General features: G+C 39.5%; 1 protein-coding gene and 1 pseudogene across 1 annotated transcript in view; both read right to left on the bottom strand.

Moving 5' to 3' along the window:
- SYNJ2BP (synaptojanin 2 binding protein) overlaps positions 1-12,437 on the bottom strand; it is a 37,833-nt gene extending 25,396 nt beyond the window's left edge. Inside the window, exon 1 of the mRNA XM_026519632.4 lies at positions 12,249-12,437. Within this exon, the coding sequence (XP_026375417.1) occupies positions 12,249-12,312 (64 nt within the window). The 5' untranslated portion in view covers positions 12,313-12,437. The remainder of the gene's footprint in view (positions 1-12,248) is intronic.
- A 2,682-nt stretch (positions 12,438-15,119) lies between these two features.
- Positions 15,120-15,562, bottom strand: LOC113270422 (ragulator complex protein LAMTOR1-like; annotated as a pseudogene).
- Positions 15,563-21,074: the final 5,512 nt, after the last annotated feature.

Here is a 21,074-nt window from a genome sequence, read left to right as displayed (position 1 = left end):
TCAGGGGGTCGAACTGATCTACAAGTTACTTAACTGCCCGCTAAAACAAAGTTCAACATTGTAACATTAAGAATGTTAATGTAATAAAACAAAATGCAGACATGCAACAATGTAATATTCACAACATCCAGAATCTAATTAAAAATTAACATGCTAAGAAACAAGAAAGCATGACCCACAATCAAGAGAAAAATCAGTCGTAAGAAACAGCCAGAAATAATAAAGGATGAAATGGGCAAACAAGGATGTTTAACAAGCTATTATAACTATGTGGAAATAAAAGAAGTCAAACATACTGACGGAAGATTTTTTTCAAGGCTTTAATCCACCTTGAGTTGATTTTTGTTTATGGTGTAAAACAGTGGTTCAGTTTCATTCTCATCCATGTTTCCAAGTCTTTTGCATTCTGTCTAGTTTTCCCAACACCATTTTTGAAGAGACTATCCTTTCCCTATTGTATATTCTTAGCTCTTTGTCATTAATTAATTGACTATACATGCATGGGTTTATTTCTGGACTCTATTCTGTTCCATTTATGTATGTATGAAAATGGAAGATTTTTTTAAAAATGAAACTTACATTTTGAAAATTACAATGTCTGAAAGGAAAAATATACCAGATGTGATTAACAGCAGATCTGATACCACAGGAGAAAAGATTAATGAACCTGAAGACTTAGAAGGGAAACCACAGTACCATGTAGGATAATAGCAATATATACCTGGAGTTCAGAAGAAGAGGAAAAAGGGAAACAAAAAATATTCGAAGAAACAACTGGCTTGGGGCGCCTGGGCACCTCAGTCAGTTAAGTGTCTGCTTTTGGCTCAGGTCATGATCCCAGAGTCCTGGGACAGAGCCCCACATCGGGCTCCCTGCTCAACTGGGAGCCTGCTTCTCCCTCTCCCTCTGCCCCTCCCCCACTCATGTTCTCTCCCACTAGCTCTGCTCTCTCTCAAATAATTTTTTAAAAATTTTAAAAAAAGAAACAATTGGCTCAAATTTGTGAAAAATTTACACAAACGGATCTAAGCTCAACAAACTCCAATCAGAATAAACACAAAAGAAAAAAAACAGTGAAGTATATCATAACCACATTCCTCAAAAGCAGATATAAACAGGAAAAAAAGGACACACATGTACTAAGGCACAAAGATGACAATGACAATAGTTTTTTCCTCAAAAACTATGCATGCCTTAAGTCAATGAAACATCATCTTTAACACACTAAAAGAAAAATAAAAGCCAACCTAGAATTTTATATCCAGTGAATACAATGTTCAAAAACAACAGCAAAATAAGTATTTTTTTCAGAAAAACAGAAGTTGTGGGGCGCCTGGGTGGCACAGCGGTTAAGCGTCTGCCTTCGGCTCAGGGCGTGATCCCGGCGTTCTGGGATCGAGCCCCACATCAGGCTCCTCCGCTATGAGCCTGCTTCTTCCTCTCCCACTCCCCCTGCTTGTGTTCCCTCTCTAGCTGGCTGTCTCTATCTCTGTCGAATAAATAAATAAAATCTTAAAAAAAAAAAAAAAAGAACCAACTTGACCTAATTTATCTTTACAGAACAACAGACTCAACAACTATGGAATAAACATTCCTTTCTAATGCACAGGTAATGTTCACAAAGATTGACCACAGGCTGCTCCATAAGTCTGTCTCACTAAATTTCAAAAGATAGACACAAATTAGAAATCAGCAAAAATAACTGTTTTAGCTTCCTTGGGCTGCCATAACAAAACACCACAGCCTACATAGCTGAAATTTCTGTTCCGGAGGCTTGGGAGGTCCAAAATCAAAGTACCAACAAGGAAAATTTCATGCTGAGGCCTCCTCTTTACTAGTAGGTAGTCACCATCTCACTATGTGCTTCTTTGTGCATGTGGAGAGAGAGAGAGAGGGAGGAGTTCTCTGGGTCCCTACAAGGACACTAATTCTACATGATCAGTGCCCCACCCTTAACTTTAATGACTTCTGTAAATGCCTTATCTCCAAATCTCTAAATACTGTCACACTGAGGGTTAAGGCTTCAACATATGAAGGGGGCGCACAAACATTCAGTCCATAACAAAAATATATCGAAAAAATTCCCTCAATGTTTGTAAAACAAATAACCCATGAGTAAAAGATGAAACTATAAGGGAAAATAGAAAACACTGTAGTTGAATGACAATGAAAATGAAATCACAATATATTAAAAATTGTGGGGGGGGGGGCGCCTGGGTGGCGCAGTCGTTAAGCATCTGCCTTCGGCTCAGGGCGTGATCCCGGCGTTCTGGGATCGAGCCCCACATCAGGCTGCTCCGCTAGGAGCCTGCTTCTTCCTCTCCCACTCCCCCTGCTTGTGTTCCCTCTCTCGCTGGCTGTCTCTCTCTCTCAAATAAATAAATAAAATCTTTTAAAAAAAAATTGTGGGATGTAGCCAAAGCAACATTTAGAGGGAAATTTACACCTTTACATGTTCACAGAAGAAATAAATAGGTATAAAATCAATGATTTCAACTTCTAACTTAAGAAGCTAGAAAAAGAAGACTACATTAAACCTAAAGGAAGTAAAAGAAGAAAATAATAAGTGAAAAAAATTTAACAAAGCCCAAAGAGGTTCTTTGAGAGGATTAATAAGGCTGATGAACTGCTAGCAAGACTAATTCAGAAAATGTAATTTACGGATTACCAATTTCAGGAATACAAAATGGATTATCACTATATATCCTAAAGATATTAAAAGGATAAGGGAATATTCTGAATAATTACAATATTGTCAACAAAACGGGAAAATTCTTTCAAAAAAACCCACAACTTATCAAAACTGAAGAAGAAAACTTCAAGAAGAAAAAGAATATCTGAATATCCCCATATCTATTAAAAATATCTCCAAGTGTATTAAAGATATTGAATTCATAATAAAAAATATTCCCACAACTTCAGGCCAAGAATATTACACTAGTGTATTACAGCAAACATTTAAGAAAGAAATAATTCCCTTATGCAAAAAAATCCACAATATGTTCAGTAATTTCACAAAATGTTTCTCAACCCATTTTATGCAGACAAGATAATCTTGATACCAAAATACTGGTACCAGAAAAATATTCCTCATGCACATAGACTCAAAAATCTTCAAGAAAATATGAGCTAACTGAATCCAACACTATATAGAAAGGATGAATGTGGGGTTTACCTAAGGAATGTAAGGTGGTTTTAACACTGGTCAATCACATGAATAAATTCAGCTGTTAGTGAAGTAAAGGAAAAATCATATGATTACCTCAGTATATGCAGAAACAGCAGGTGGCAAAAGTCAACACCTTTTCATGATAAAAATTCTCAGCAAACTAAAAATATAAGGGAACGTTAAGTCTGATTAAAAGCATCTACAAACAACTAACATCCCTAAAACTAGGTACGAGGAAAGGATGTCCACTCTCTCCACTAGTATTCAGCACTGTCCTGGAGGTCCTAGTCAGTACAGTAAGAAATAAGAGACAAAGATTAGAAAGAAATAAACCTGTCACTGTTGATGGATATGTATATGTGGGGGTGGGGGGCATACGGGAAATCTATATATCTTCCTCAATTTTGCTGTGAAACCAACAATACTCTAAATAAATAAAGTCTTAACTTTTAAAAATAATATTTGCCTGTTGGTGGGAATGCAAAGTGGTGTAGCCACTGTGGAAAACAGTATGGAGGTTCCTCAAAAAGTTAAAATTAGGGGTGCCTGGATGGCTCAGTCAGTTGAGCATCTGACTCTTGATCTTAGCTCAGGTCTTGATCTCAGGGTCATGAGTTGAAGCCCCAAATTGGGTATCACACTGGGCATGGAGACTACTTTAAAAAAAAAAAAAAAAAGTTAAAAATAGAACTACCTTACAATCCAGTAATCACACTACTGGGTATTTACCCCAAAATACAAAAACACTAATTCAAAGAGATATATGCACCCCTATGTTTAGAGCAGGATTATTTACAATAGCCAAACTATGGAAACAGCCCAAGTATCCACCAACTGATGAATGGATTCCATACAATGGAATACTACTCAGTCACAAGAAAGAATAACATCTTGCCATTTGCAACAACATGGATATAGCTAGCAAGTATTATGCTATGTGAAATAAGTCAAAGACAAATACCATATGATTTCACTCATATGTGCAATTTAAGAAACAAATGATCATAGAGGAAAAAAAGAGAGAGGCAAACCAAGAAACATACTCTTAACTATAGAGAACAAACTGATGGTTACCAAAGGGGAGGTGGGGGGGGTCAAATAGGTGATGGGGATTAAGGAGAGCATTTGCCCTGATGAGCACTGGGTGTTGTATGGAATTGCTGAATCACTACAGTCTACACCTGAAACTAATATTACACTGTATTTTAACTATACTGGAATTAAATTTTACAAGTTTTTTTAAATTAATAACTACTACTTTCTGTTTTTCACCATTCTACACACACAGCTGTTCCATATCTCCATGACTTTGTCCTCTTCCCTTTGCCTGGAAACATACTTCACTGTAATTACTTGTTTAATTATCTCTTTACCCTACTGCAGTAACTAGTTTCAATTATGAATAAGCTGCTATAAACATCTGTGCACAGGTAACTGGCTTTTGTTCATTTTTGCATCTCCTGTGCCCATACAGTACCTCGTAAATATACAGACCTCAGTTGGTGTGAAGCAACTGTTAATGCCGTTGGAAATACCCAGGCCAGGAACTCCCAACATTTCCAGTTCTGAGGAAATCTACCAAGGTTTAAAAATGTTTCTAAGAGACTCTAGCAAGCTTTTTCATAACCCAAAAAAGGAAGCACAAAAGAAAAAGAAGAAAAATACAGACGGGAAAGGCCAATGACCTTAAAATTCCTATGACACAGGTTACCCTGCCTTTCCTGGATGACTGACCTCTTATCCTGCTGATGTCTATTCTCCACATAGCAGTGATAAGGGCAGGCACCATTTAAGTACTTTAAATGAATTGAGTTATCTTTTGGTAAAATGCTTAGAACAGTGCCTGCTACAGAGTCTACAATATAAAAATATTTGTAAAACAAACAAATCCATTTAAGTCTCACAACTCTATGAGCAGATCTGATTAATACTCTCATCTAGGGAAAATGAGGCATTTGGAAGTGCAGTAACCTGCCCGAGGTCACACAGCTAGTAACTCAGCATTCTGGCTCTTAATCACTATGCTCTGCTGCTCACTGCAATTATATTAAAATTCAATTCTCTTCTGTAGCCACAGTAACTAGCAAAAAATAAATATATGTGAATTGAAAGAATGAATGAATGATTCAAACGAGTGACTCAAGAGATGAAACGACTAGGCATCTTCTCATTCGAAACTATTACGCTTTGCAGAAACCCTCTGGTACAAAGATGGAATACGTCTCTTGCCTCTTTCTACCTCTTCCAAAAGATATGAACAAGTAAATACGCATTGACAAATAAAAAGAGAAAGAGGGAAAATCTTTAACACTGAAGGAACAAAAAGATGGTGCCACAATCCAAAAATTGTTATGCCTATGGCCAGTCCCTCCCCATCACAGCGCTCCATCTGACAGGGGCAACAAAGAATATGGCCTCCCAAGATGGTTCAGGCAGTACCTGCCAGGACGTATACCTGGGCCTCTTTTTATTGCTCTGTAAAAGAAGATTCAAAATGAAGGAAACATTGCTAAGAGTCACTCAAAATAGAGTGCAAAGGACATTGAGAAAGTAGGCCCTATGCACCTCTCCTGTTTCAATTCTCAGAACACCATGAACTTTTGACTTTTGCCAATTGCACACATCCTCCTACTTTGGAAAAAAGAGAGATAATGTAACACCTGTTAATTAAACAGCCAATCGTGCACTAGATACTCAGCTTAAACTCCACGAGCACCACTATAATTTTTTCAAAACAAGTTATGTGACCTTGTGGTTTTTACCTTTATAAGCCTGTACCTGGCTCACAACTCAGGCACACTTTCAATTTTGGTTGACCCTGTATCCCAGTGAAACCCCAAAAAACATTTTGGTTGCTTTACAGCCTTCTCTTCTTGATCGACAGCTCTGTTCTGAAATATCTATGTAGGTATCTTTAATCTCTCATTTCAGAATAAGCCTTTGTTCAAACACTAAATGTATATGCCAGCTCTCTAGTGGATCATGTCTCCCTTTGCTCCCTTGCTTTCAAAATGTTTCAATTTCTTCATTTTTACCTCGTTTTACAATCTGTACCCTCCTCCACTGTCCTCTTTTCAACTTTCTCTTACTCTACTGCTTCTTGCCCAAAATACAGTAATCCGTACATTGTAGTAGGCATGGATAAACCATAGTTTTGTACAAGGGGAGGATATTATCTAATTTGTTTCCGAAACATTTCCTAAAGACATTTCATACGGTCTTGAGACTTCTGTCTTACTCCACAAGGAACAGAACATATCTTATGAAGGTCCACAGCTATTCTGGTTACTCTGCCTCTTGAAGGTACTTAACATATGCCTATCATAATTAATAACGATTCTCTGACTGAACTGCAAAATTCTTAAAATTAGGGATCTTTTATTCTTTATTTTAGTATCTGATTCTTCGAGTGTAGTCCTCAAAGACTAAATGAATGTTTTTAAGAACAGCTTCCCTTTATTTCTGAGTCTCCTGAAACCAACAGTCTGTTCCTATTCTATCATCTTAGAGCTTTTTCCTCAATAATTTTGCACTTATTCAAATACAGTCATGGGTGACTTTTCTGCCTGTCACATGGCTTTTAAAAATGTTTCTATAGCTCAGCATCTATCAGCTTGCCTTCCTACTTCTCCAAAGTAATTCCTAGATGTTTTACTTTACAGTTATTCTTAAGGATTATCTTGAAGATATATTAACAAAAATGATCATTGAAGCAATCTTTAGAGACTTGTATAATACACTCTTCTCACTTTATGTTATTTTCTAGCTATTCTATCTCGTTTCTTGAATCTTAGTTTCTTATGCATCATAATGCATTATGTTCAAATTCATCCTTTCTTTCTTAAAGTTAGTGGAGAACCTGTTTGACTTTTCGAAAGCTGAAATAGACTATGTTACTGGTTTTCTTAACATTCTATTATATTTTTCTGACACTTATCAGTTTTCCTAGTCATTTCATGAACACTCACCCACGACCTTGTGTCATACCCAGCAAGGCATTAGGAAAACAGAAGATGAAGTACATACACCCTTTGAATCGGAAGAGCTCAGAGTGAAGTAGAGGGAGGAGATACAAGTAAGGAAGCAAATATAGAAATAAAAACTGAGACAGGGGTATGCAGAGAGTCCAGGTGGAGCCTAAAGAGAACAAAAACTTTGTATGATGGTTCAGAGCCTGGGTTTTTAAGTCACACAGACTTGAATCTGATTCTTAACTACCTCTTAAAGAACTGCACGACATAAGAGTCAAGGTTTTCTCATTTGTAAAATGGGAATAATAACCATTTCAACTGTTCCTTGTTGGGAGTACATGAGACAAAGTGCTTAGTTTAGCAATATATGACAAGCATTCAATAAATAGTGTATGATATTCACAACAAGGAGGCAGCTAGCCTATATAAGGCTTCCTAGAGGAGGTGACTCTTGAATTCAGTCTTAATCAATGAACAGGAAGGGGAAGGAATCAAGATGGAACCTTAGAGAAAGGTTAAGTTTCCACATTAGCAATCATCGAGCCTTACATCGAAAACCGGGGATGTACTGTATGGTGACTAACATAATATAATAAAAAATCATTATTAATAAAAAAAAATAAATAAAAAATAAATAAATAAATAAAAACCAATTCTCTAAAAAAAAAAAAAAAAAAAAAAGTTTCCACATTAGCATTAAGAACTTTTCATAATCCAGTCTAACTACCTCAGCAACTTCATCTCCCTTAACTCTCCTAAATGAACCCTCCCTTCTATCCAGGCTGGTATATTCACTGACCTCAGAATATGCTTTACTAATTTTCTCTTTTCTATTACTGCTTAGGCCATACCCTTCCCCGTGCCTGGCACTGGCCTACAGACTGTCTATAAGACCAACATAAATTCCAACTTCTTGTAATTGATGAGTCTGGCCCTTATCAATGGCTTCAGTCTTTGAACTTTTCCAGCACAGTGTCAGATTAACACACTCCCCGCCACACTTCCTCTGCCCTCTGACAACATACATGCTCATCATAGTCCTTAACCGTCCTTTGCACTGAGATTTCACTTTTCATATGTGAATGTAATGTCTCCATTGTAATGTAAATTCCATGAGGGTAAGCTTCATGCAAGCAAGAGAAAACAGGGCAAAGATATAGCACCTTAGTCTCAGATCTATTTGGTATATGAGTAACAGTTCGGAAAACTTAACAGTCTCAAGGTCAAATGCAAAGCCATGACTAATCTGTAGAGACTTAAATGCTTGGACTTAATGGGGTTTCTTGTTTTTAGGTTCTTACCCTAATATGCCCTCAGCTCTATCAACAGCAAACTATAAAAACTTTCCACTGTGGACTGTGTGAGTCATTTAAGATGCCTCAAATCTTTAAGGCATGATATAATCAAATAAAGGCCAGAAGAAAGGTTAGCAGTCAACTCCTTAGACATAGCTACTATACTGGAAGGTAGTATATGAAATAGTATGAGTCAACAGATCTAGGTTAAACTTACTGGCTTTAGAACTTGGACAAATCCCTAACCTCTCTGAGAGATCATTTCCTCATCTAATGATGTGGAGGAATCACTTAGCACTCAGGGTTGCTGTGAAGATTAAATGAGTTAATATATAAAGCAAATAGCATAGTGCTAGAAATATAATACCCCCCTAATTATTATTAAAACATCATACCAACCCAGTATCCTCTGCAAAAAAAAAAAGCAGAAAAATAGATTCTCTTCCTTCTTTAAAGATAATGTATCAGGATCAACCTGCTGAAACCCGTTGAGGCCTCAGTTCTGAACAATGAATCCTAATCTTAACATCCAGTGGGTCACAAGGTTCTCTTTATGGCCAATCTCTACCTGTTATGGCTGGGGGGGGGGGGGGGGACACGACGACACACAACTACATTAGATTCTTGTGATAGTTCTTAGAGTAACTGGGTCTTTTCAAAATTAAGAACTCTTACTTTGATAAAGGACAATGTGGGAGGCTTAGTGACTGTAACCAAGCTGAACTTCCACAGAAAGAAAAAAGATCAACAGTGTTCCATAAAGGATAAAAGGTGACCTCTAGAAGCCACTGAAGCCATTTAAAATTGTGACCACTGCCTCTGACAATTCTTCAGATCACTCACTGTTAGTCCAAAATGACAGGAATCATAAAATAACATGTGGAATGGGCCAAAAAAATCATAAACTCTTGGAAGTGGAAGACACCTCCAAAGTCATCCAACCTAAGTGTCACCTTAAGGAGCTGAGGAGGTAGGAATAGGAGAGATGCCAAGCTACATGTCAAGCTTCTTTCTGCCTCCCCAGATACTCACTTCTTTGTCATGACTTCCCCCAAGATTTCATTCTTTCCCTTGCAGTAAGCACGATCAGACAGAATAAGTTCATTTACCTTACAAAATGAGCCCAAACACTGAAAGTATCCCAAGATTCCTGCTCTTGACAGAACACTGGCACAAAAGTGCAAAAGAATATACATTTTTTAGCTGATTAAACTATCAGGTCTCTGCATAGGAAGTTGTACATAAAGAGTGACAATGTTTCCTACAAACAGAAATGCATATTTAGAACTAGAGGCTTTTCATATTTCTTCTACAGAACAAAAACTCTCTATGAGTCTACCGAAGTTACTAGAAGTTTCTGGTGGTGATAAATGACTTCTTCAAGATGGATACAGTGAAGAAAAGCTGAATCAGAATGTGAGACTTCTTAGAGTACCACATGCCAGGTAACTAAGTCTGAGAGGTGATAAGCAGAAACTTGAAACATTCTCCTGGTAACTGAAGTAACCAAACGTCAAATGACTGTTTTCATCCCAGTTCAATTCTAATTTGTGGCTCTATTCTCCTAAACTCGTAAGTTTATCAACTTATATGAGTAAGACATGAAAATACTTAGGAAAATTAAAGGAATCACCTGATGAATAAATATTCATTGTGAATAAACGCACATATACTATAGAAACTAAACTACTTTTGGGGGAAATATATTAGCTAGATATAATCACTCTTCTTAATTAGTACCTTGAAGTTTGTCCTAACTCCAATGATTCAAAAAAATGTCAACACCAGCAACTTTAGGTCTGCAAGATAACAGGATCAGAAATTTTAGCAAATGGTGAGCTGAACATTACCTATGCAAACACGAAAAAATGTGAAGTGATAATACACTGAACTTTATAAAAAATATTCAGTGACTTGAATACACAAGATAGTATCAGAGTTCTGCTCTGCTATAGTCAGGAGATCCTGGAAATACTGTGGATGCCACAGCAAAAGAATTACGTCAAAGTACGTTAAATTCTTAAGAGATAAGAATCAAATCCCAAATCACACTAAGGCAGCTAATATAATAATTAGGGATACTTAGGCTATAGATAGAAAGAGACAAAACAGGAGAACTTTAAATACTTGCAGGACAATCAGAAAAGGAACTAGCATTGTTTTAACTGGCCCTAGGAACAAGTACCAAGTAGGATGAAAAGTACAAGAAAACAGATTTTGGGGTTAACAATACTTTTCCACATTAGCCTCAAAAGTCAATAAATATTAAGAGTGAGAGAAGGAGAAATTTACGTAAAGTAGGAAAAATTAGTCTAAAAGAACTGAGCATACTGAATGAGCATTCAACAAACGTTTAGGTGCTCCCATGAAGCCTGACACTAAATCATGCAGATTAGAGTGAATTACATTTCCATAAGTAGGGCAGACTTCCAATCTTGTAGAACAAGAAAAAAAAGACAAAGTATGGATGATTCTGAAAGCTATATTTTATGAATAGTCTATAAGTGGTAGTCTAGATATTGCAAAATTCCACATGAGAAAAGATGATGGACTGTTCCAGGTAGTGGAGATGCCAGCGGAAAGGAGGCGGAGATTTACAGAAACATTTCAGAACCAGAGCTCATAGTACTTGGTGAATTATTGAAGACTCTTGGAAAAACAGTATTTAGCAAGATTTACTGTGCTAATGTAGCTATTCATCTATCAATGATAACAACAATAGTAGTAAACCCAGTGCTTTCCAGGTGTCAGGCAATGTTCTGAGCGTTTTACATAGATTAACTCATTTCATTCTCATAACGCTATGAAGCATAGTCTATTACCATGCACATTTTAGGGATGAGAAACCTTAAGGCTTAGCTTATATCAGTAAAGTTAGTCAGAAAACCGATGTCAAAGTTCTAGTAAGAGGTTAGATACCAGATGGATCTACATAATCCCAAAGCTAAAACTCTTAATCCATACACTAGGCAGCTGTCAAGGGCAGGCAACAAAACCCATGGCAGGCTGCACGTAAGAAGCGTTAAGAGCCCAGTCGAGAGAAAGCGTTGGCGGAAACGGGGGTTCGAGGGGAAAGATGACTGAGGGCAAAGAGAGGATTTAGCGGTATCAGAATCACAGGACGTGCTTGTTTAAAAAGAAAGAAAGAAAAAAACCCCAAACAAAACCTGCATTGAACCCAAATTCCTAGAGATGGGACGGAGGAATTAACTTTTTTTTTTTAAAGATTTTATTCGGAATTAACATTTTTTTAAAAGCAAAACCGAGAAACCTTGGGTAATTCTGAGGCACAACCAGGTTTGAAAAGTGCTGTAGCAAATCTCTAAGGTTTCTTTCCGTTTTAGCATTCCAGCTGACACTCTAAATGAATTTCCCAAAAACGGAAAGGAGGGAGGGATTCTAGCACCGATAGAGCCGCTATGCGTTTACAGTCAACACTGTTTACGCTCCCATTTTTACTTAACAGTCTCTCACAGGAACTGGGATAAAGTAGGCAACGGAAGGAGGGATGTGGTGTTAAAAAGCAGGCTTTGGGGCAGAACTTTCTAGTACTATTAGCACCCGAAAGAAAAACTTCCTGACTATAAATACATGTGATAATCCGACTGAAAAATAAGGTGGATTCCTCTGATCGGGGTCGGGCTAACGATGGATGCCAATATAGACTTCTACGTGCTCAGCGCGTTGCAGGGAACCTCTAGGCTGGGGCCTGCCGGCTCCAAGGCCAAAGGAATCGGGCTCAGCAGGAGGTGTCTGCTCTGCAATTACAACCTCAAGCACCCTGCTCCCGGAGACGACCTGTGCCGCACATACCCGAGGGTCCTCTGGTAAGATTGATTTCCTCCTCAGCGACCAAATAATCCACTCCTCCGTTCATGTCTCACTGCTCTCTGGCTTCCCACCTGGGTCGGCGGGGGCTCGCGCAGGTGAAGGTGAACCAATCTCCGCGCGGCGCCCAAAGCACAGCACTTTCGGTTTCTGCAGCCCACGGACCGGAAAAGGAAGTCGGGAGCGCGGGGAGCGCAGGGCATGCTGGGAGTCGTGGTTCTCCCGGCTTCTCTCGCCCCGCCCGCGCCACGAACTGCGAGCTGAGCGACGGGTCGGTTACCATCCTGCTTTACCGTTGGGGGTGGGGGTCGTAAAGGTCGGAGACACAAATAAATCGGTATTGGCGACGAGAAATTAAACAACATCTCCCGATATCTCAGAAAATCGCTACAAACGTGGAGGGAAAAAAGAAATTCCGTTATTCAGATTAGGAGGGGTGTCCCAGGGAATCCGCTAATGCAACTGCAGAGAACGAAATACCCTTTTACAATGCCAGGCAGATACAATCCACTCCATGCATGTTCTAGTGTAAAAGGACTTAACACAGTTTGCTGTATACATTCTTCGGTATGTCACCCTTGTAGTGGCCACCTGTTGTTAATTGCCACGATCCAAAAGAAAAAACTGACAAGCAGATACTTAAAACTTGGAGCAAGGCGCCTAGGCCATCATCTCCTGCGGTGAGGGGAGATGGGGCACTGTTTTCCTTGATATTTACATTTCAAAGAGAGTTATACCTGACAACAGGCTTTTTGGCTTTTAATAAATTTTATGTACATATAAAAGAGACAAAGGAGGGGTGCCTGGATGGCTCAGTCCCTTAAGCCTCCGCCTCTTGATATCGGGGATGGTCTTGATCTCAGGGTCCTGGAATTAACCCCCTCTCATCCTCCGGGCTCAGCGGGGAGTCTGGTTGTCCGTCTCCTTCTGCCCCCCACGTCCCACCTCGCTTGCACTCTTGCTCTCTCTCTCAAATAAGTGAATAAATTTTTTTAAAAAATTTTTAAAAGGGACAAAGGAAGGATTTATAATTACAAATTTGCTCAAGAAAATCCTCTAAGGAAGGGGGCAAAGGTTTCTTCCTTTTGGTAACAAAGAAAATTCAAGGTTTTTATTTGTTTAATTCTTACAGTAAGACTAGTGGATGCACTAGCTGTGACTTCAGCCTTCCTGACCTCTGAAGTAGAATTCTAAAGCAGAGGTGATGGGTAGTAAGGAGGGCACGTATTGCATGGTGCACTGGGTGTTATACGCAAGTAATGAATCATTGAACTTTACATAAAAAACCAGGGATGTACTGTATGGTGACTAACATAACATAATAAAACAACAACAACAACAAAAAAACCAACAAAAAAAAAAAACCCCAGAGCTCTAAGGAACCATTTGGGATCCAAAACTCAAAAGCCTTTTTAAAGGGCAGGAAAGGGACCTAAATGTGGGAAACAACCTGGAATTAGACCACAGGTACTGGTGGGGCACCTTGGAGGGTTGAAAAGTGCAGTTCCGATTAAAGAATTCAAATTCAGATAAAATAATCAAACCAGAACCTGCTGTGTTTACAAAACAAAACGAGAGAGGTAGATTCAGCAGGAAGGCCTCTTACTTGCTAATTCTGCGAGAAGTTAGTGTGGAATAATGGAAAGATGATGTATAATAAAGAAGATACTGTCAGAAGACCTGGTCTCAAGTTTCAGTTCCATCTTAGAGTTGTCTGGCTTTGAGCGAGTAACCTAACATTTCCTGTGATTGCCCATTCAAAACAGGGCATGATAATAGATGTTTAAAATGTTGTTGAAAGGATTTTTAAATGAGATGACATTTCAAAAATTACTTCTCACTTTCAGAGGCTCATGATTTGCTCAGTTAGTTGGGCATCCAACTCTTGGTTTCGGCTTAGGTCATGATCTCATGGGTCCTGGGATTGAGCCCCACCTCAGCCTCTGCCCTCAGCAGGGAGTCTGCTTGAGATTCTCTCCCTCTGCACCTTCCTCATGTGCTCTCACACGCACACTCTCTCAAATAAATAAACCTTAAATAAAAATTACTTCTCACCTTCAAACTTAGATTCATGCCACCCTCATTTCCAAGCCTCCTCAACGTGTTGATTGAATGAGTGGATAAAATGATCATAATAAAAAGCAGAATATGGTAAGTGAAAAAAGTAAAGTATAAATAAGTGAGATTGGAATATCAAGAGAGAAGAGAGGAAACAGAAATGGGAAAAGTAAATCATCAATGAAGAAATATGCAACAAATGAATAAAGCAAAACAAGAGAAATGGACTCATAGATAAAGGGGGAAAAACTGTTGGTTAACAGAGGGGGAGGGATTGGGGGGTGGGCAAAATAGATGAAGGGGATAAAGAGGTACAAAATTCCAGTTATAAAATAAGTAAGTCATGGGGATGTAATGTACAGCATAGGGAATATAGCCAATAATATTGTAGTAATAAACCCTAGTGAGGTGCATGTGAGCACCAAGTCAGGGAGAGGGAGACAGGAGTGAGGCCAAGAGATGGTAGGAAAGGGGCTCCATAGGCCCCCTAGGGATCACCCTCACAGTGGTCCCTCCACTTCTCCAGTGACAGTGAAGACCTACTGGGCCCTAACTTTTTGACCCCTACCCCATCCCTGGCCAGGGTTTTGAATGCCAGTCCCGAAGGTTCTACCCTCCCTTGCCCCATCCTTATTTACTCAGGCTTCCAGCCTCACTCTTCTCCCCTTCTACACTCTTCTTTGTGATAAGTAGCAGGTTAGGGTGCTGTGAGAGCCTCAGAGAGGCTGGGGGCCAGGGGAAGCAGGATGGAGATGGGGCAAAGAGAGGAGAAGAAGAGCTGTTCAAGGATCCTTTTCTTCATGGGATCCCAAACTGTACAACCAGCTCTTCTTCTGCATCTGCTTGGATCTGAGAAAGTGTACTGTAGGCATAAGCAGCTATCCTGGAGACCTGCTGCAAGTTGGAGAAGGGGATGGGCTTACTAGCCCACACTTGGCGAGGCTGGCTGGTGAGAGATAGCAGCCACGGCAGCTTCTTCCTATGGGTCAGGCTGCTGCTCAGCACAGCCAAGCAGGTGCTGTACTGCGTGCTTGGTCTGTGTACTCATGCTCTTCCATGTCTTAGCAAGGCTGGAGGAGAGCGGGGCCTGCTCATCTTGTGAGTTTGGAAGGCAGGCTGTGGTAGCTGGGGTCAGCTCCTTTGAGGGTTTTGGCAGGGGTGCTGCTAGGATCCAGCAGCAGCTTCCACTCCTCTCAGTCCTGGTCCGAGTACTTCTTCTTAATGCTGTAGCAGCACCCCATAGCTGGGGATCCAGCTGGGCGCTCAGGCCAGGGGAGGACCGGCATCCATTGGGATCCCTTCGGTCACATGACCTATGGCTGCATCCAGTCGGCAGCCACTGGCCTCCCCACCCAGCCTTGCCCAGAGCCGCGCAGCTGCCCTTCTTACTCTATGTTTTAGAGTCTATTTTGTGGTAAGCTAAATAAGTCAATCAGAGAAAGGCGATTATCATGTGATCTCACTGATATGTGGAATTTAAGAAACAAAACAGAGGATCATAAGTGAAGAGAGGGAAAAATAAAACAAGATGAAATCAGAGAGGGAGACAAACCAAAAGAGACTCCTAATCATAGGAAACAAACTGAGGGTTACTGAAGGGGAGAGGGGGAAGGGATGGAGAGAGACATTAAGGAGAGCATGTGATGTCATGAGCACTGGGTATTATATAAGACTGATGAATCACTCGCTTCTACCTCTGAAACTAATAATACATTATATGTTAATTGAACTTAAATAAAAAATAAAATTAAAAAAATAAAGTCTATTTTGTCTGATATAAGTATTGCTACCTCAGCTTTTTTATTTTCACTTTCATTTGCATAGAATATCTTTTTCCATCAGTTTCAGTCTATGTGTGTCTTTAGGTCTAAAGTGAGTCTCTTGTAGGCAGCATATAGATGGGTCTTTTTTTTTTTTTTTTTTTTTGATGCAGTCACCTTATGTCTGTCTTTTGATTGGAGCATTAGACCATTTACATTTAAAGTAATTAATCGACAGGCATGTACTTGTTGCCATTTTGTTGTTTTCTATAGTTGTCTGCTCCTTTTTTATTACTCTCTTCCCTTGTGATAGATGACTTTAGTGTTATGCTTGGATTCCTTTTTCTTTATTTTTTGTATAGCTATCAGATAGGTTCTCAGTTTGTTACCACGAGGCTCATATATAAAATTCTAAGTGTATGGCAGTCCATTTTAAGCTGATGGTCGCTTAAGTTTGAACACATTCTAAAAGCACTACATTTATGCCTCCACCCTCCATGTTTTATATATCTAATATCATACTGAACATCTTTATGAATCCCTTTACTCATTTTTTTATATAATTGATTTTACTTTTGTCTTTCAACCTTTATACTAGTTTTATAAGTGATCATCCACTACCTTTATTATATGTTTGCTTTTACCAGTAAAATGTTTTTATTTCATAATTTTCTTACTTCTAGTTATGGTCTTCTCTTTTCCACTTAAAGAAGTCTCCTTAGTGTTTCTTGTAAGACCAGTTTAGTGGTGATGGACTCCTTAAATTTTTGTCTGGAAAACTCTTCCTCTCTTCTTCGATTAATGATTAATTTTTCATTTCAGTTGCTGTATTCTTCAGCACCGACTGGTTCTTTTTTACATTTTCTATCTCTTTGCTGAAGTTTTCACTGAGTTCATTCCGTCTTCTCTCATGTGGTGAGCATCTTTATGACCATTACTTTGAATTCTTTATCAGGTGGATTGTTTATCTCTCTTACATTTAGTTCTTTTTCTGAAGTATTGTCTTGTTCTTTCATTTTGAACATATTCCTCTATCTCTCCATTTTGTCTGACTTTCTGAGTTTGTTTCTGTGGGTTAGATGAAACATACCTCTGCCAGTCTTAAGGGAGTGGGTTTGTGTGGGAATATCCACTGTGTAGACTACATGTGCCTCTTGACTTTGACTGGCTGGTTGGAACTGTGGTGGGCTCGGGCTGGGTGGTTCCAGGGCACTCCACACTAGGGCCACCCTGGAGGGGCAGCTGGAGCTGAAGTGGGCATGAGCCAACAGATCCCAGGGTGCTTTGCGCCAGGGCTGCCCTGGCAGGACAGTTGGGTCTGGAAAACGTATCGCACTCCATGTAGGAGGCACTTTGGGAAATGGCTGAAGCTGAAGCCAGCATGGGCTTGGGGTGTCCTGGGATGTTGTGTGCTCGGGCTGCCTTGGTGAGTCAGTTGGAGCTGGAGCGGGCAGAGGCCAGGAGTATCCTGGTGTGTGCCATGCCACGGCAGCCTTGGTGGGAAGGCTGGAGCTAGGGTAGGCATAGTTGGGGAGCCACTCTTGTGGAACAGCTGAAGCTGGTATGGGCTAACGGCCCAGGGCCCACTGAGGGGGCAGACTAGCTACAGCGCCCAGTCCCTGCTCCCATCTGCGCTATCAAAGTGGAGGGACAACCTAAACAATGGTGCTCGCCAGCAGCTCCAACCTCAGAGAGAGTTCCAGTAGTTCCCCAATTGTTTGGTGTACACTCGAGGATTCATAAATGGGTTTCCTTCACTTATAGTCTAATTGCCCTTTAAACCACTGTTTTTTGTTTTTGTTTTTGTTTTTTGGTTTTTTGCTGTGTCCCAGGTTAGGTGAATCTGTGCACAGGCCACTCAGTGATATCCCCCCCCCCCCCCGCCCCACCAGGTGTGGGGTTTTGGTCATTATTGTGTCTCTGTCTCTTCTCTGTTTGGCGTCTCATCCTTTGCTGTGCAAAGCTGTTTCATCAGTCCTCACTTCTTTTTCAGGAGGAATGACTCTATCTGTAGATGTAGATTCTGTGTGTCTGTGGGAAGAGGTGAGTTCAGAGTCTTCCTACACCACCATCTTCAACTCTTCCTACATTACACTTTAGATGTACAAATTGTATCTTCCTATTCATAGCCCCTGTACAGTGACAATGACTGTAATAATCAAACATAGTGATTATTCATGAAATACTTATTGAATGAATAAATAAGTTAATTCCTGGAATTGGACCAGAGAACATGTGACAGGCTCAGTTTCTCACAGATCACTATGAACTATTATCCTTGACTAGACCATAACGTCCCTTCTCAGAATACCCTATTCCTTCTAAACCAGCTCTCCCTTCATGCCTACTCTGTGATGATAGTGCAGATTTCATCATCTCTTGGTTTCTGGAACTTAATTCTAGTGTCAGTCTTAAAGTGCACTTTATCATTTAACTAATGGTGGGGACAAGGTGGATTTGTTTCAGTATATTATTTGATTTAGCCTTCATAGTAACCTTCACAGTAAGTCCAGGTAAGTCTGTTTTGTAGATGAGGGAGCTAAGTATCAAGGAAAATTTTAACTTGCTTAAGAATGCATGGCTAGAAAGAGGCATTATCAGAATTTGAATTTAGGGCTTAGGTGTTGATGGTCTTTCTAATACACATCCGTTTCCCAAAGAACCCAGAGACTGATGCAATTAGGGTTCCTGGTAGCTTGCTATAATTATTCAGACTTCATAAAGATAAGCAAGTAGATAGGTTCCTTTCCAATACACCTCCCTTTCCCAAAGAATCCAGAGACTGATGCAATTAGGATTCCTGGTAGCTTGCTATAGTTATTCAGACTTCATAAAGATAAGCATGTAGATAGGTTCCTTGACTACATTAAAAACCATTTTCTGAATTTCACATTCATTTTTCATAGGAAAGATGAAATTAGCAAATTAGTAGTAATAATAGTAGTAATAGTTACAGCAACATACTAGTAGTAGTAGTGGTTCCTGCGATAAGTTGTGCTGTGTCAACTTAATTAAGCTGGAAACTGAGTTTCTCAAACTAAGTTTCTCTACATGGATCTAATTTAGACCTTGACAAAAGAAAAAACATGTATTTCATTGGGAAGGCAGAAGTGAATTAGTAGTTTTTGAAGTTCTTTTTGCAGTTGTGTATGATGATGAACAGATGCAGCGGTGCCTGGTGGGTTCTAGCTTATCCTTGTTTTCCTCTGTCCCATCTGTAACTCTTCTTCCTAAAACTTGTCCACGATGATCAAGAGTGGACCCAGGCCTATCCCTAGAAACTTGAGTGTAGACATGCAGAAGAGGTAGGAACACAGAGGCAACAACTTCCGTTTACATTCCTACTTCAGAAGCTAGGTGTGGTGGCTTTTCGGACTGCTTGGTTGGCGATCCCTTCTTTGATTCAGCAGGACGCCCTTCTGGACCTTTACTTTCCACTTCCTCCACAATTGTGTAAAGTCTAATTTTTAATGTGGATCACTTATCCTAAAACACTGATAGTGATTCTGCATCCCTGAATGATAGAGTTATTGTTATAGAATAGAAGAATACAACCTAAGGTGGGGATGTGGAATTGGTTCTCCACAGCATTCATTCAACATGGTTATTTAAATTATCATTGTAGGGGCGCCTGGGTAGCGCAGTCGTTAAAGTGTCTGCCTTCGGCTCAGGGCGTGATCCCGGCTTACCGGGATCGAGTCCCACATCGGGCTCCTCCGCTATGAGCCTGCTTCTTCCTCTCCCACTCCCCCTGTTCCCTCTCTCGCTGGCTGTCTCTCTGTCACATAAATAAATAAAATCTTTAAATAAATAAATAAATAAATAAATAAATAAATAAATAAATTATCATCGTAGTCCCTGGAGTCAAATATCTGATGCCATAGACATTTTAGTCAAAGCGTTTAAGGAGTGTGGGGCTAACTAGTTTCTTTATGTGTCCTAGAGATCCTGGAGAAAGAAAATGATGAGATCAGACTTTTAAATGTTTAGCACAAGGTCCTGGTACAAATATATATATGTCTAGGTATCTGTGTATCTCTCTATCCACCTAGCTCTCTAAATATCTAGATATTTTTTGACAAAAAAGTGGAATTCTACAATACATCATACTTTATGACTTTTTTTTGCTTGCTTGTTTGGTTTGGTCCTGATAATAATACAACACAAAGACATTTATTCGTGCAGAAAAGTTTTTCTATAAATAGCTAAAAATGAAAAAATAGTTAAAAATCATATGAAGAGATATCAGACTCACATATTAAGGAAATAAAATTTTGACCATTGGTTTGTCAAAAGTTCAAAAAAATCTTCTAGTTATTCCTCATTCAGTAGAACAACAGAAACCTATATCTAAAACCCACTAAGCTAATTAATAAAACCTCTGGTATTGATTAGAGTAAAAATAGCTAAAAGACTGGTAGTATTCATTTCTGGGGAACAGGCTTTTGATTCAGTCCTAGGCAGTCATCACTTAAGTTGGTACTTCTGATTCAAGCAACTAAGCATATATTCTATTGTGCTATTGTGAAATAAGTTACAGATAGCATAACAAAGTTTATAGTAGAAATAAAAGTTTGTGGCAGATATAAAACAGAATTCAGAAGGAATAAAATGAAAAGTAAAAGTTCTTCTTTCCTCCAGCTTTATCAGTTCCACTCTTTAAAGGGAACAATTGAAGAATGAGTTTGGTATCATATGATTTCTCTCATCTACAGAACATAAGAACTAGGAAGATCAGTAGGGGAAGAAAGGGATAAAGAAAAGGGGGGTAATCAGAAGGGGGAATGAAGCATGAGAGACTATGGACTCTGAGAAACAAACTGCGGGCTTCAGAGGGGAGGGGGGCGGGGGAATGGGATAGGCTGGTGATGGGTAGTAAGGAGGGCACGTATTGCATGGTGCACTGGGTGTTATACGCAACTAATGAATCATGGAACTTTACATCAAAAACCAGGGATGTACTGTATGGTGAATAACATAATATAATAAAAAA

The sequence above is a fragment of the Ursus arctos genome, unplaced genomic scaffold (genome assembly GCF_023065955.2).
Source record: "Ursus arctos isolate Adak ecotype North America unplaced genomic scaffold, UrsArc2.0 scaffold_25, whole genome shotgun sequence".
NCBI classification, from domain to species: Eukaryota; Metazoa; Chordata; class Mammalia; order Carnivora; family Ursidae; genus Ursus; species Ursus arctos.
This window is presented reverse-complemented; position numbering and strand designations above follow the sequence as displayed.